We start from the raw sequence: 16,371 nt of genomic DNA, 5'->3' as shown, positions 1-16,371 counted from the left end.
GGGCCAATCTGTTGACAGTCTAAAGATTTACTGCTGTTCAGGGGCTCTGGGCTTTAGCAAAATGGCAGCCTCCAGCAAGAGGAAAAAACAGGAGCAACGCTGGAGGCAATTTACAGCACACACTCATTTTGGTAGCATAATTAATAAAGTGATTGTAAAGGAAACATTTTTATTAAAAAAAAAAAAAAATTACAAACATGTCATACTTACCTGCTCTGTCCAGTGGTTTTGCAAAGTGCAGCCCGATCCTCCTATTCTCAGGTTCCCCACCAGCGCTCTGGGCCCCTCCCCCCTGCCAAATGCCTCCATAGAAAGCCGCTTGTTGTGGGCTCACTCATGGGTAGTCACTCCAGAGCTGGTCTCTGAGTTTATAAGACACAGAGAGTGTTGCTCAGCCCAACCCCCTGCCCCCCCCCTCACTGGCTATGATTGACAGCAGTGAGAGCCAATGGCATCTCCTGCATCTCAGCCAAACAGGAGGGAGAGACCTAGGAGAGTCTCGGGTCTCGTGTACATCGCTGGATCGATATCAGGCTCAGGTAAGTATTAGGGGGACTGAGGGGGCTGCTGCACGCTGAAGGTTTTTTACCTTCATGCATAGAAAGCATGAAGGTAAAAAACCTCAAGCCTTTACAACGACTTAAATGTGGAATTCAGATTGTTCTATGTGTTTGAGCCTTCCATGCAGCTTTCCATGCACATATGCTTAGTCTGGTTTCACACTGCTAGGAGTACAGGGGATGGAGATGACATCAGTGGCAGTGGTGACAGGGGGATAGGGATGACCAGGGCTGGGACAAGGGGTGGGCAGGAGGGGAAGCTGCCCTGCGTGCAGTGGGGATTTGGGGGAGTTGTGCTAGAAGGGGTCATTTGCAGGTGAGGGATTTGTATTAGGAGGGTGGATTTCTGTTAGGAAGGGGGATTTGTGCTGGGAGTAGGGGATTTGGAGGGGGGGGGGGGTTATGCTCAGAGGACAAATGTGAGCGGTAGAGGATTTGTGCTAGGATGTGGAATTTGGGGAGAGAGGGGATTTAAACTGGGAGGGGGGATTTGTACTGGAAGAGGGACATTTTAGTTTGGGGAAAATGTTGGCTTGCAAAGGGAATTTATGGGGTAAGTGTGAGGATTAGAGCTCAAATTTGGGGGGAGGGGTGTGGATTTTTGCTAACACATAATGCTCATACATTTTGTGGGTAGGGTGCCATTTGGCATCTCTGCCCTGGGCGCTAGATGACCATGTCTCTGCACTGGGGATCCTCATCAGTTGTGGTGGTGATGGGGAGATAGGGATGACATCAGTGGCAGTGGTGGTGGAGGGATAGGGATGACATTAATGAAGGTGGTGATGGGGGATAGGGATGACATCAGTGGCAGTGGTGGAAGGATAGGGATGACATCAGTGGCAGTGGTGGTGGAAGGATAGGGATGACATCAGTGGCAGTGGCGATGGGGGGATAGGGATGACATCAGTGGCAGTGGAGGGATAGGGATGACATCAGTGGCAGTGGTGATGGGGGGATAGGGATGACAACAGTGGCGGTGGTAATGGAGGGATAGGGATGACAACAGTGGTGGTGGTGGTGGAAGGATAGGGATGACATCAGTGGCAGTGGTGGTGGAAGGATAGGGATGACATCAGTGGCAGGGGTGGTGGAAGGATAGGGATGACATCAGTGGCAGTGGTGGTGGAAGGATAGGGATGACATCAGTGGCAGTGGTGGTGGAAGGATAGGGATGACATCAGTGGCAGTGGCGTTGGGGGGATAGGGATGACATCAGTGGCAGTTGTGGTGGAGGGATAGGGATGACATCAGTGGCAGTGGTGATGGGGGGGGATAGGGATGACAACAGTGGTGGTGGTGGTGGTGGAAGGATAGGGATGACATCAGTGGCAGTGGAAGGATAGGGATGACATCAGTGGCAGGGGTGGTGGAGGGATAGGGATGACATTAGTGGCAGTGGTGGTGGAGGGATAGGGATGACATCAGTGGCAGTGGTGCAAGTGCACAAAGCAAGGTCCATAAAGACATAAATAAGCGGGTTAGGGGTAGAGGAACTTGACTGGCCTGCACAGAGTCCTGACCTTAACCTGATAGAACACCTTTGGGATGAAGTAGAGCGGAGACTGCGAGCCAGGCCTTCTTGTCCAACATCAGTGCCTGACCTCACAAATGCGCTTCTGGAAGAATGGTCAAACATTCCCATAGACACACTCCTAAACCTTTTGGACAGCCTTCCCAGAAGAGTTGAAGCTGTTATAGCTGCAAAGGGTTGACCAACTCAATATTGAACCCTATGGACTAATTTCGGCCATTTGCAGTCTGAACAATTATTCGTTGTTCGAAAGAGAATTGTCCACTAACTGATATAATAAACTCGTTTATATGATCATTTCTATGTTCGTAGTGATCGTTCGATAGCAATAAAAACATATAAGACAGAATATTCTTTTTTTTTTTTATTATAACATACAAGTATACACTTTCGTTTAAACTGTAAAAGTTTTTGCTTCAGATCCATCTACATTAGCCGGGCCCATGGTCGAAATCATCGGTAAAGTTGGGTTCATTAACGGCACGAATGTCAAATGATCTTTTCTGAAAACTACCAGTTTCGGCCGAAATTCTGTGCGTGTAAGATTGGGATGCCACTCATGTGCATGTAAAAGCAGGCTTCCCAATACTGTTGGTAATATAGTGTATGCTGACCGGAGTACAGGACGTAGAATGACTGAGTACTACAAGAGCGAAAGGCTACCTGAAAAAGGGTAGTTTAACTAAAGGAATTTTGCTTTGAAATACACTAGCATGCTTATCCTGGGAGTTATCTTACTGCCTTTGAGGATCAAGAAGGATTTTTTTTTCTGTGAGAGCAAGCTGGACCACATCTTACAAGGGTTAATTGGCTTCTGGATAAACTGCAGGTTTGAGATTTTGTGAATGCAAGTGTATTTTTTAAGCTTGATACATCCTATGTACCTATGAATAATTCCAGACTAAGTCATCAGCTATATACAATAATTGTTCTCCAAGGAATGTAAGAAAAAACTTTACCCATTCCTGTGCCAGCAGGTGCAATTTCCCTTGCAAAGATTTCCAGTGCTTTTTTCTGCTTGTGGTGAACACCGAGCCAAATGACAGCTTCTCGAGAAAGCTGAAACAAATAAATAGGTATCACAGAATCGTAATAAACACAATCGTCTACTGTACTACATATATTTTATCACTTCAATACCAGGCACATTCACCCCCTTCCTGCCCTGACAATATTCAGCTTTCACTGCTGTCTCATTTTGAATGATAATTGCGTGGTCCAGCAACACTGTACCCACATGAAATGTTTATCATTATTTTCACACAAATAGAGCTTTCTTTTGGAGATATTTAAAGTGTTGCTAAACCCACAACAGTAAAATCAGTCTGAATATGCAGTAAAGCATGCTTGTTAAACTCACTGTGGAACCTAGGGGGTAAATCATCCTTAATTGTGTAAAAGGCTGCTTAATCCTATTTTCTCTTATCCTCCCCATCTTCCACTGTCCCCAACCCATCTCCTGATACGACCAAGCCTTTGGTGTCAGTCTGCTCATGCTCAGTTTGGTGTCTATTCCTAGAGGGTTTCTTTCTTTCTTGGGAGGGTGCATGCGATCAGAGCAGGGCCAATCAGCACTGTCCAGACAGAGGGTCATGGGGCCTCATAAGACAGTCAGAGTAGAATGAAAACTCTTTCTCCAAGCTTTAACCCAACACTGTACAATATGTTTATTATTTGAGTGCCCTCCATGGAAAATTTAGAAGCAGCCCCCCCTCCCCCTTAGTTCCTGGACAAATGGTATCTTAGTAGCAGGTCTGTTCCAGTGGCCGCTGTGAGATATGTGTTTTTGCTAAAATTGCCAATCCATTAATCCATTTTAAAGTGGTAGTAAAGTCAATTAGTCAAAAAAAGCCCCCTTCAAGTTTAAAGCTGATCTTCAAGTTTCCTCCAAGCTGGTCCAAACAAACTATTTGCTTCACAAAGTGCTACATTGCCTTTAAGTACTGTATGAAGTACATAGGTTCCTGCTGTGAGACAGAAACTTCTCAGAGTCGGTCTGAGTGGTGCTCAGTTATTTAAAGGCAGCTTTGTAATATGTGAATGAATACAAAGCTTTCTCTGATTTGCCGAGGTGGAGAGGTGGGGTAATGACATCAGGATCTCCGACTCATCTAATCAGAGGATGCTTTGTATTCATTCATAGAATACAAAGCTGTCTCTGAATGCCTGAGCGCCACTCGTCACTGCACATCACTTCTGCGCATGGGAGTCACATCATTGCGGCACAGATCGGGTGCTGTTAATGCACACTGAGCTAAACATGAACAGCTGACAGGCAGCATGTCATATATGCATACAGGCAGTATATTAGTATGTCAAAAAAGCCCTGCCTGACAGCAATTTTTTTTAAAAAGTGGGTTTACCACAAATTTAAGGGTTTATTTAAAACCAGAAGTATGCAGAGACTGCCTTTAACACGTACATCTTTTCCTCTAGCATGTGGTCCATATGAATCTTCAGCACCAAGAATCTGCAGATGTACTGCACTGTAATCTTCCAAGCCAAGATGATCGAACATATCTCGAGTCCTAGAAAAAAGCAATACAAAATAAACCATTTAACATGACAATCAATACCATCCAATTATTAAAAGGTCTATTGAACATGCATAATCATCATCCAAAAACTGTCCATAATCAGATAAAACCCACTTCTAAAAAGACCTGATTACATTTGGCCTATTACTTGGAGCAATCAAACTAAAATCTGACTTGAAGCTACAGGACGTTCTGTAGTGTAGTCTAAAACTAAATATAACTGAAATTGACTTCTAGTGATATTACCTTCTCAAAATGCTTTCAGCTGTCCGCCTTCCTTTTTCTGCTGCTCGTGGCCCACCTACAGCACATACGGCTGTGGCTCTGAATCCATCCAGATATGTGGCACACACCTAATTACAGACACTTTAGTTACACATAATAAAACTTGCTCTACCATCATAGACTTTTAGAACCATGCTCCTGTGCATGGTATAATTTGCCAAATGCTACTTTGCTGAACTTTTTCATGTTAAAAGAACTGAAATTTACAAACATGTCCGATTTATTTTTTGGGTGGCACTATATTCATTTGTTTCCTGTCCTTGTTAGACTCTTGAATGTTCATTAGTCATACAAAAAATGGTGTAGGGATATCTTGCAGTTTAACTTCCTTCTATTGATTATGATGCTGGTGATCTGGCACTTCCTCCATGCGCCTGCATTCAGTTTCCAGTTTCTTCTAAAATAACCAACAGTTCCAAAATCCTACTCTGTTCTGAAAAAATATGATTCGTGTGCTTTACAGAGGGATACAGGAAGTCATATAATATCAAGTTATTCTACCGCCTACAGTAGGATTGGACACAAAAAATTCTGTAGGCCAGCTAGGATAATCCCCCCTATTCCCAGCTTGTCTCAGTTTGTAGCAAGCAGTACCAGAACATGGTCATAAACACAGAGGGGTGAGACCGGTGTCCCATTATAGACTCCAAGAAAAGAACTGTATGATTTTTACTGTTTTGACATCCATAATCAGTTCAACTGAGAAGTTGGCAACAGCAAACAATCACTAAGAGGCCCAGCATACACAAAACAAAAAACTACCTGCAGCTCAAGAGCTGCCTGAAGGACCAACACCTTGAAACTAGTCCCAGAAAGGCCGAACTCCCGTCCTTAACATGGAATACAGCTTGATGTCAGAGGACCCAGGAAACCAGAATACTTACATCTAGTGAATAATAACACAATATCAGAGAGAGCCCCGTATCATAGACCATAACATAGAAACTGATTTCTTGATCTGACAGAAGCGTGGATAATTTTCCAACAGGGAAGGACTCAATGTTTTAGCATGGTCAAAAAGGAGAAGAAATCCTTCTTCAAGAACTGAGAATGATGTCTCAAACCTCAATTCCCCATAGGGGCCCAGTAAGAAAGAGTTGTGCTTGCTAGGAAGAACTGCCAGGGCAGACATCAATCTCACCAATGTAAGGAATATCCAGAAAGACCCCTGAGGATGACCTGGTCAGCAGAATCTCCAAAGAGAGAAACAGTGGTCCCTGAACACTGTTAGAGAACCAAGGTTTGATCTCAAGAATCCAGCATTACCAGTCGGCTAAGGAACATGGGAGCTTCCTACATAAAGATTAGACAGGTGATAGAAGGTAGAGCTCCCCTCCAAAATATCCAAGGAGGAATATACCGTAGATCGGATAAAACAGAGGATCAAGCTCAACTCTTACATATATGTAAGAAGATCATGTGTCCCTGAAGTAATCCCCAAAATCTTGCATGAAAAAAACCTGCCCATCCTGGAGCTTTACAGAGTCCCAGTATTAGAGGTGCTCATGATTCCCCAGATCCAAAGATGCAGCAGAACCTGTAGAGCAACCATTAGGAGCCCTATCAGGAACACAAACGTATATTCACCTGGGTAAAGGCAAAACAAATAAGATTAACAGGATAATCTTCTTCCCCAGCCTGCGACATCACCAGCAAAGGAAGGTTTACACCCTGGTGAAAAAAAATACCCCAGAATCATTAAAGCATTCCCTGCTACTAACAAATGATGCCTGCATCAGTAAAATAGCTTGGTTAGCATGTTCATCACCCAGGGTATCATGTCTCCAGCAGAAACCAGTTAGGAACAACTGGTCTCCCAACAATTGCATTTGAAGGGAACAGAGCAAACAGGAATAAAGACAAGATTACATTCTATACCACAAAACCACAAATGTACACGCTAATATAAATACTAAAGGCTGCTTGCAAGAAGATAATATTATATATAGATCCCAACAAATTGTATATAAAGGTTATTGCAACACACAAATGATAACCTTCCATGTAAATATTTTAAATAAATGTGAATCCCATGTTCTAAGATACCAAAAATTCTATAGTAGATAAATATAAAAACAATCAATTCCAAATTCATGAAATATCACTTGTGATCAAAATCAAATACAGTGATTCATACATATTGATTATTCCAAAATATTGTGAGCATACAGTATATTGAACAACTGGTGTAAATAAATTGGGTGCTTTGCTAAAAAAAAAAAAAAGACCCATTCACCAATCCTGCATAAATGAATTATAATGAGCTTTCATCCTTTTATATATATATATATATATATATATATATATACACAGCTGGGCAAAAAAGTATTTAGTCAGCTACCAGTTGTGCAAGTTCTCCCATGTAAAAAGATGAGAGAGAGGCCTGTAATTTGCATCATAGGTACACTTCAACTATGAGAAACAGAATGGAGGGAAAGAATCCAGGAAATCACATTGTAGGATTTCTAATGAATTGGTAAATTCCTCGGTAAAATAAGTATTTGGTCACCTACAAACAAGCAAGATTTCTGGCTCTCATAGACCTGTAACTTCTTCTTTAAGAGGCTCCTCTGTCCTCCACTCACCTGTATTAATGGCACCTGTTTGAACTTGTTATCAGTATAAAAGACACCTGTCCACAACCTCAAACAGTCACACTCCAAACTCCACTATGGCCAAGACCAAAGAGCTGTTGAAGGACACCAGAAACAAAATTGTAGACCTGCACCAGGCTGGGAAGACTGAATGTGCAATAGGCAAGCAGCTAGGTGTGAAGAAATCAACTGTGGGAGCAATTATTAGAAAATGGAAGACATACAAGACCACTGATAATCTCCCTCGATCTGGGGCTCCACGCAAGATCTCACCCCATGGGGTCAAAATTAGGGATGCACCGAAATGAAAATTTTGGGCCGAAACCGAAAATGCAGGATGCCCTTGGCCGAAAACCGAAACCGAAAATTACTTTTTTCCCCCCAAAAATTTAAAATAGATAAAAGAGGGGCATACACCAAAAACAGGTAGCGACGTACACCTGTCGCTGCCACCCTGTCACAGTATATGTACTGTGATGGGTTGGCAAGAGGTTAATTTAATTACCAATGGTATTTGTATTATGCAGCATGAGGGGGTTAATGTATTGTCACTGCTTGTCACTCATCTATTAGTGACCGACCAGTGGCAGGTAAATAACCCCTTTGTGCTGCATTAGTGCAACCAGTATCAGTGCAACCAGTGTTAATTAACACTGATACTGGTTGCACTAATGCAGCACAAAGGGATTAATTACCTGCCACTGGTCGGTCACTAATGCAGCAGTGACCAGCAGTGACAATACATTAACCCCTCATGCTTCATAATACAAATATCATTGGTAAGCTGAAATAAGGTGCAACAAATGCAGCTTGCATAAACCAATTTGTGACACTAGAGCGGCCGCTATAGATATAACTATGTGATCCTTCCTGTCAGCTCAGCCGGACTATATATGAATGAGAAGTGACCTGACATCGGGCGGGGGGAGCGGCCGCTATTAGCTGTAACTATGTGAGCCTTCACTTCCCTGACAGCGGAGATACATGCCTGTCAGTGAAGTGAAGCTCTCACATAGTTACAGCTAATAGCGGCCGCTCCCCCCGCCCGATGTCAGGTCACTTCTCATTCATATATAGTCGCGCTGAGCTGACAGGAAGGATCACATAGTTCAATAGCGGCCGCTCGCCCCGCCCCCCCCTGGTGTGTCCCTCCATTACACAGATCGTAGTAGGGACGTCATTGAGAGGCGGACGGCCGGCCAGAGGCGGGACTTTTAAAACCTGCCCTCGCTGCGCTGCGCCCTCCTCCTTCCCCACGGCGGCCATTATTTTCGACAATGTTAACCCATTATCGGCCGAAATTAGATAGGCTCATTTTCGGCCGATAATTTCGGTGGCCGAAAATTTCGGTGCATCCCTAGTCAAAATGATCACAAGAACAGTGAGCAAAATTCCAGAACCACACAGGGGGGACATAGTGAATGACCTGCAGAGAGCTAGGACCAAAGTAACAAAGGCCACCATCAGTAACACACTAGGCCGCCAGGGACTGAAATCCTGCAGTGCCAGATGTGTCCCCCTGCTTAAGCCAGTACATGTCTGGGCCCATCTGAGGTTTGCTAGAGAGCATTTGGATGAGCCAGAAGAGGATTGGGAGAATGTCATATGGTCAGATGAAACCAAAGTAGAACTTTTTAGTAAAAACTCAACTCGTCGTGTTTGGAGGAGAAAGAATGCTGAGTTGCATCCAAAGAACACCATACCTACTGTGAAGCATGGGAGTGGAAACATCATGTTTTGCCCAGCGACAGCCCCAAAACATCACTGCTCTAGAGGAGATCTGCATGAAGGAATGGGCCAAAATACCAGTAACAGTGTGTGAAAACCTTGTGAAGACTTACAGAAAATGTTTGACCTCTGTCATTGACAACAAAGGGTATATAACAAAGTATTGAAATTAACTTTTGTTATTGACCAAATACTTATTTTCCACCATAATTTGCAAATAAATTCATTACAAATCAGACAATGTGATTTTCTGGATTTTTTTTTCTCATTTTGTCTCTCGTAGTTGAAGTATACCTATGATGAAAACGACAGGCCTCTCTCTTTTTAAGTGAGAGAACTTGCACAATTGGTGGCTGACCAAATACTTTTCTGCCCAACAGTATATATATATATATATATATATATATATCCTTCTTGTATGATTATATCTAGTGCAAATCCTGTCACCTGAAAAGGTTCCACACTCATCAGACCTAATACCTCACACACAGAGGTATATAATGCTTAGTGGGTTCAGCTCTCTGCTGATGACAGGTGGGTCCGGTACACAACTGTGTCTGCAGATCCAGTACTCCAACAGAACATGGTCACTCCGGGATGTAAGCAAACCACCTAATTCCACATATCACATGTGGATTATAGAAATAACTCTTAGTGCCAGTTCACATATGTGCGGCTTGCGAGATCGCATGTAATTCGGAGCGCACTGCTCCTTCATTACATGCGATCTCCTGTGCGGATGCAAATTCAGCCATACACTTTGTATGGCTAAATTCGCACTGTATCTGCAGCAAACACGCACAGGACCCTTTTTTTCAGCCGCATCAGAATCGGATCGCACAGTGGTTCACACTTGTGCGATCCGATCCTGTGTGAACTGTCAGATCGCACTGCGATATGCGATCATTAACATTTAATTGACACCCCCTGCGTATCGCATATGGCAGTGTGAACTGCCAGATGTGCGTTTGCGATGCGGGAACAGGCTGCGAATTCGCAGCCTTCCCGCATCGCACAAGTGTGAACCGGCACTTAAAGTGTAGTATTTTTAATGTTGTTTACATACAATCAAAACATGAGCAGATCACAAAATAGCCAGTGTTGGAGAACTTACTTAAATGCTGCTGCTATCCATGAGACAGCAGCATGTGATGTCAGTGTATTCAACTCTTCCCTACGCATTACGTCCAACTGGACATCATTAGATCCCATTGAGCGTAATAGACCTCTGTGTAGGGTATTAGGTCTGGCGAGTGTGCTACCTTCTCAGGTGATGGGATTTGCGCTGGATGTACTCATATAAAAAGGATATACACAAGGGTGTTCATTATAATTCATTTATGCAGGATTGGTGAGCTTTTTTTTTTAAAGCACAGCATCTGACTTATTTACACTAAATGTGATTCATTTTATTATATGCTCATATTATTTTTGATTGATCATTAAGTATGAAGCACTGTATTGAGATCACATGATATTTCATTAATTTAGAATTGTTTCTTTTTTATGTTTATCTGCAACAATGGCACTATATTTGATTACATGGGATTGACATTTATTTAAATCATTTACAGGGAAGGTAATCATTTGTGTGGTGCAGCAAAAACCTTTTTATATAAGGTTTCATTCAAGTCAGGATCCAAACTACCTCTCTTGTCACAGCAAAAACTCCTGTTCTAGAACCTTAGAAGGTAGCCAAAGAGACAAGTATTCTCTGATTACAGGATCCCCTTGTGAAATCCTCACCAACCTTAGAACTGTATGACTTGTTAATCAGGCCAATGACTACCTGATTCTCAGAGGCAGACAATCACCTCTGGTCAGAAATTTGATTCACAACAGAAGAGGGAAGGTCTGAGGTAGTCTGAATAATAAACTAGAGAAAATGGGTTGTCAGAGAGGATGACCCATGAATACACAGCTCCCCTACAACAGTAGAGAGGCGAGTAACTTGCTGGTAAAAAGAAGGGGACTTAGGGGTAAACTTGTTGTAGACACATCTCCTGAGGAACCCTACTGGTTAAAACTGTCTGACGATGATGAAAAATGTCTAGCGGCTATTACTGAAACAAGATCCAGTTGAATCTTGGAGGCGTCTGAACTATCTAGAAAACAATATCTAATGGGGGGGGGGGGGGGGGTCCATAATGACTGTTTTCTTCATCATAGGTTGTCAGATTTTTCCACAATGAGTATGCTGTGAGAAGGCACTACGGTAAACACTGGAGTCTACACCCTAAAGACCACTTGTGATGCAGGGGTGAGACTGGAAAGTAAAAGCCTTCATAGGAGGTGACCAGCAATTCCCCATCCAGGCTGACAGGCGTGGTTCTGGGGAGGTACTGGGATGGTGAAACTGATGAATACCAGTCACAATTGAAGGCTGTACATGTCCCAAAGGGAATTAACAATTGTTCTGGGAGGACAGCAGTGACACCAGAAAATAGAGGGTGAGGAGCTGAATACAGTGCTGAACGTGAGAGATCAGCCTGTAAAAAATCCACCCACTTGGGAAATAGGGAGTGCATCTTAATGCTGAAGGTTTTACAGAGCAGGTTTCTTACTACCAAAATTCCAGTTGGACGAGAAACCAGGCTTACAGGGCCTAGCCTTACCTAGGAAGAAGACTTAGTCACTTCTTAGACTTACTGGGGAAGGTGAGTGCTCTGTCCTGCGGTAATATCCAGTATGATAATGTCAAGGGTAGGTCCAAAGAGACATCTTTCTTTGAAGACCAAGTAGATTAGGCCCTCCTTGGACACAGTGTCTGCATCCCAGCACTTCAACCAGACAGCTCTGCACATTTGTATAGACCAATAATAGTTGAGATATACATCACAGCTGAAGGCTTTCAACGTGGCCTTCTCTTTTGAGGGATTTAGACCCTTCTGCCTAGTTGGGAAAATTATGGTCACTGTCAGAATAGAGCAAAGGGCTGGGTCTTCCAGTGTGAACTGAGTATTTAAGAGGGATTCTAGCTGTTGGTCAGTAAAATCCTTGAATGTGAGAACTGGTCTTATGGTTTTCCTGGTGGGTCACTGGCAGATCCACAGCCAGTAAATTCCTTGCCAAACGGGAACAAATCCAGTAAATGCTTAGGAGGTGTCCAGGACCCACTGGGGTTCTTCCTATTCCCATAGAGGAATACCACTAAGAGTGGGTGTAGTGGGAAGGTCTTAGCAGCTGTGGAAGCTCTGACCCAAGAGTGGAGAGAGCAGGCTGATCCTCAAGATGCAGAGTAGTGTGTGCTGCATTATTAAAAGGTCTCTTATAAATCTGATGTAATGGCAGAAGACTTATACCATCATAAATAATCTCATTGGGTACCAAGAGGACCGCATATCAGAATCAGCCGAAGGCCTTGCCACCTCTAAGGCTGTGGGAGTGTCAGCAATAGACTCTGCAGGTGAAGACTCAGGAAAGTGAATGGAGCCTGTGTAGTTGATGCCAGTGAGGAACTGGGTGAATACGGTCACAAAGTCTTGCATGACTGTAGTAGAGACCCCATATGGGGCAGAGAATTCAGCCCAATCTGCGAGATGTGAAGAGAACTCAGATGAGAAGGTAGACCTTATACTCACAAGATTGCAGACTGTATAAGGCAGTACCTTTAGGAGGTAGGTAACAAATGCTAGCAGAAATGCTAACGGAGTGTCAGACATCTGGTAGCTGATGAGGATCGAATTGCCTGAGGTAGGAAAGGACCACATATCAGAGTTCTATGAGGCCCTTGCAAAGCAAGAGCAACAGTGGGGAGATGCTACCTTGACACAGAATAATGAAAAATCAAACACAGAGTATGCACATGACACTGCACCAGCAGATGACATGAGCGTTCATTCCATCAGCGTTAACCCCTTCCGCAGTAGAACTGCTATAAAGCGAGAAATTTAAAGGTGCTCAGTGGTCCCAACAATGACTTAGCTCCTGGTGCTCAGTCTGATCTGGCTACTCACAAAATGAGTCTTCAGAGACAGGGCAGGCGCTAACGGCTTTAGACTGGAAAGCACTGTACAGCTAGTTTGTTACTATAACAGGTTTTGGAAAGTACCTTACCTGGAGCCAACTAAGGTAATTTCCAGTTTAGCTCCCAACGTCCAGTATTGTGGGGTCCAACACCCCAAAGCTAGGCTGAGGAAAGGCTGCTAAACATAGCTGCCATGTAAGGACCAGCTCAAACAGCAAGAGAAAAAGAATCTTGATTGAACAAACAATAGAGAAGAATTGAAGGAAAAATGCTAGCAAATTAATTAGGTTAGACGTTTTTCAGCAGACCTGAGAAGAAATCCATCTTTCTATGAAACTAGCAAAAACGAAGGCATGCTGGGAATATAAAGGTTTATCCTGGGAAGGCCTACCTTTTTTTTTGTTAGCCAGTATTCAAAGCTTTTGTAGGCGGTAGTATAACAGTGTATGATTTCATGTTTCCCTCAATGGATGAGAAAGACTTACTCATTTCATCTAGGATGTTAAATCTTTGCCTGCCTCCTCCTGCAACTCACTTTGTCCATCACTATAATGAGCATCCTGAGCATCCTAATAGTGAGGAGCAGGAGGCCAGTCAATGCCTTGAACTCATTTCCTTTTGGAGTTCCAAAGGCACTGTAGTAGAAATCAAAATATATGTTCAAGTAGCTGGATATTCTCTCTTGCATAGAAATCATCAATGTTTTTTTTTTTTTTTCAGAAAGGCACAGTTATCTGAAGCCTTTGTTCTTCAATAAGTATGCAGATAAGCATCATCAGTAATTTTTCCTGACCTTTTTGATCCCTACAAGCAGTACAGTCTTTAACTCTAAAATGCCACCAAGTACTTGTCTTCAAAGCATGTTCTACTACTAACATATCCTGGAAGAAAAGGGACCATGCAATACCTTATATAATGAAGATGGTGGAATTCCTCTTGCTCCATTTACAGTGACAGCCTCCTCATCTGGGAGAGAAAATTATGTCGTCAGATGCAGAAAACAAACCCTTTAAATATGTTGACAGCATTCAGATAGCAATGATAAATACTGCATATGCCCTATGTATAGACAAGAACATATCATATGGTACATCTGGTGTTCTAAGTGGAACAGCTCTCTAATAACCCGGTCAATAAATTTTCCTGTTTCTCATTTTAAAAGATTAAAGTATAGTCTATATTAGTTACTCTTAATTCTATCACACGAATGTAAAAAAAAGAAAAAAAAGAACACATTGTTTTGATGGTTTACTTGTCAGGGCCAGCAAAATGCATAGTGTCTAAACAATATTTTGCAACAGAATATTGTTTTTTTCTTCTTATGCTATCTAACACAGGAGAATCTAGGTTTCTATAGATAGATACCGGTGCATCTCCTAAAATTAGAATATCATCAAAAAGTTAATTTAGCTCAGTAATTCAATTAAAAAATTGAAAGTCATATATTTTATATAGATGCGTTACGCACAGTGATAGTGAGTGATATATTTCAAGCATTTTTTTTCTTTTAATTTTGAGGATTATGGTTTATAGCTAGTGGAAACCCAAAAATTAGAATCTAGGAAAATTGGAATATTACATAAGACCAATAAAAAAAAAATACTTGGTCGGGGCTCCTTTTGCATGAATTTCTGGCAAGGAGGCGATCAGCCTCCAGCGATCAGCCTGTGGTATCTCTGTGCTTTATTACCCAGCAAATTCGCCTGACCAAAACCCCATAGAGAATCTGTGGGGTATTGTCAAGAGGAAGATGCAACACGAGACCCAACAATGCAGATGAGCTGAAGGCCGCTATCAAAGAAACCTGGGCTTCCATAACGCCTCAGCATTGCCACAGGCTGATCGCCTTCATGTCACGCTGCATTGATGCAGTAATTAATGCAAAAGGTATCCCGACCAAGTATTGAGTGCATACTATAGTGTACATGGACATACTTTTTAGTAAGCCAACATTTTTCCTTTTTTAAAGTCTTTTTTTTTTTTTTTTTATTGGGCTTATGTAATATTCTAATTTTCTAAGATATTGAATTTGGAATTTACACTAACTGTAAGCCATAATCATCAAAATAAAAAGAAAGAAATGCTTGAAATATATTACTCTTTGTGTAACGCATCTATATAAAATATAAATTTTACTTTTTGAACTGAATTACTGAAAAAAATGTACTTTTTGATGATATTCTTATTTTTTTCAAACACTCCCCATCCTGACACATAACCCTGTGCACTCACGTCAGTCGATGGAACAGAACCGAATGGAAGCCAGCAGAGCTGTGGGAGGGGAGCCCGGGCACACAGAAGGTAATAAGAAGTCAGCAGAACAGGGAGGAGGATTGGTGTGAAGGGGGAAAATTACAGAATGATGTGTCTCTCCCCCTGGTGCAGCTAAAAGCCAGCGGGAGGGGGAGGAACCGGCTTTCAGCTGCTGCAGAGAGCCGCATAGGGCTTCGCCCTGATGGTGAGCTGAATCAGAAGCTGGCCATATGGCTTGGTCACATTTAATTGGTCCAGCACAGTTGTGCACAGCATGCTAACAGCAAATGAGGACCAAATTATTTCCTTCAAAGTTGCAGTTCAAATTTGTGAGGTTACATGTGATGCACTTTGACAGTGTACTTTAAAGCTCATGAGGTATAGAAATAAAAGAATACCACATATAGACCCAATGCTTTCAGATAATCTACCCTTTTGTGAGACATTTTACAAACTCTAAACTTGTGAAAAATAGCACTATAGATTTGGTTACCAGTGGTGCAAAAAGAGACAGGGAGCCTGGCAACTGAAAGGGTTAAAATAAAATAATCTAGACTAGAGGCTACAGACGTTGCAATTGCTAACCACCATTTGAAAATGCTGTCTGTGATTTAAATACTCTGAGTCACTAACCCACAACAAAAATAAAGAACAGAAGTTCTGAGTTGATTCATATTTTTTAATGGACATTCATATTTCATGTCCATACTCCATGTGACATAAAGGACACTAGGACTTTCTATATGCAAAGGTCAGCAATGTAAAGCCTAGTACACACAGGCCGAATGTCTGGCGAAATCGACAACATACTTGTTCCGGGTCAGTGATTCATAATGTGTTGACTACATATTTTTATTCATTTACAGTCAGGTCCATAAATATTGGGACATCGACACAATTCTAATATTTTTGG

At 42.4% G+C, this 16,371-nt stretch overlaps 1 protein-coding gene across 2 annotated transcripts in view; it reads right to left on the bottom strand.

The window, feature by feature from the left end:
• Window positions 1–16,371, bottom strand: part of LOC309554568 (uncharacterized protein) — a 151,845-nt gene that overhangs the window by 55,360 nt on the left and 80,114 nt on the right. For both annotated transcript variants that reach the window (XM_082256304.1, XM_082256305.1), the window contains exons 11-14: window positions 14,113–14,171; window positions 4,878–4,984; window positions 4,517–4,622; window positions 3,054–3,153 (exon numbers count right to left, since the gene is read on the bottom strand). In XM_082256304.1, the coding sequence (XP_082112430.1) occupies window positions 3,054–3,153; window positions 4,517–4,622; window positions 4,878–4,984; window positions 14,113–14,171 (372 nt within the window). The remainder of the gene's footprint in view (window positions 1–3,053; window positions 3,154–4,516; window positions 4,623–4,877; window positions 4,985–14,112; window positions 14,172–16,371) is intronic.

This window comes from Pelophylax lessonae (assembly GCF_965119305.1).
Source record: "Pelophylax lessonae genome assembly, chromosome: 1".
Classification (NCBI taxonomy): Eukaryota; Metazoa; Chordata; class Amphibia; order Anura; family Ranidae; genus Pelophylax; species Pelophylax lessonae.
This window is presented reverse-complemented; position numbering and strand designations above follow the sequence as displayed.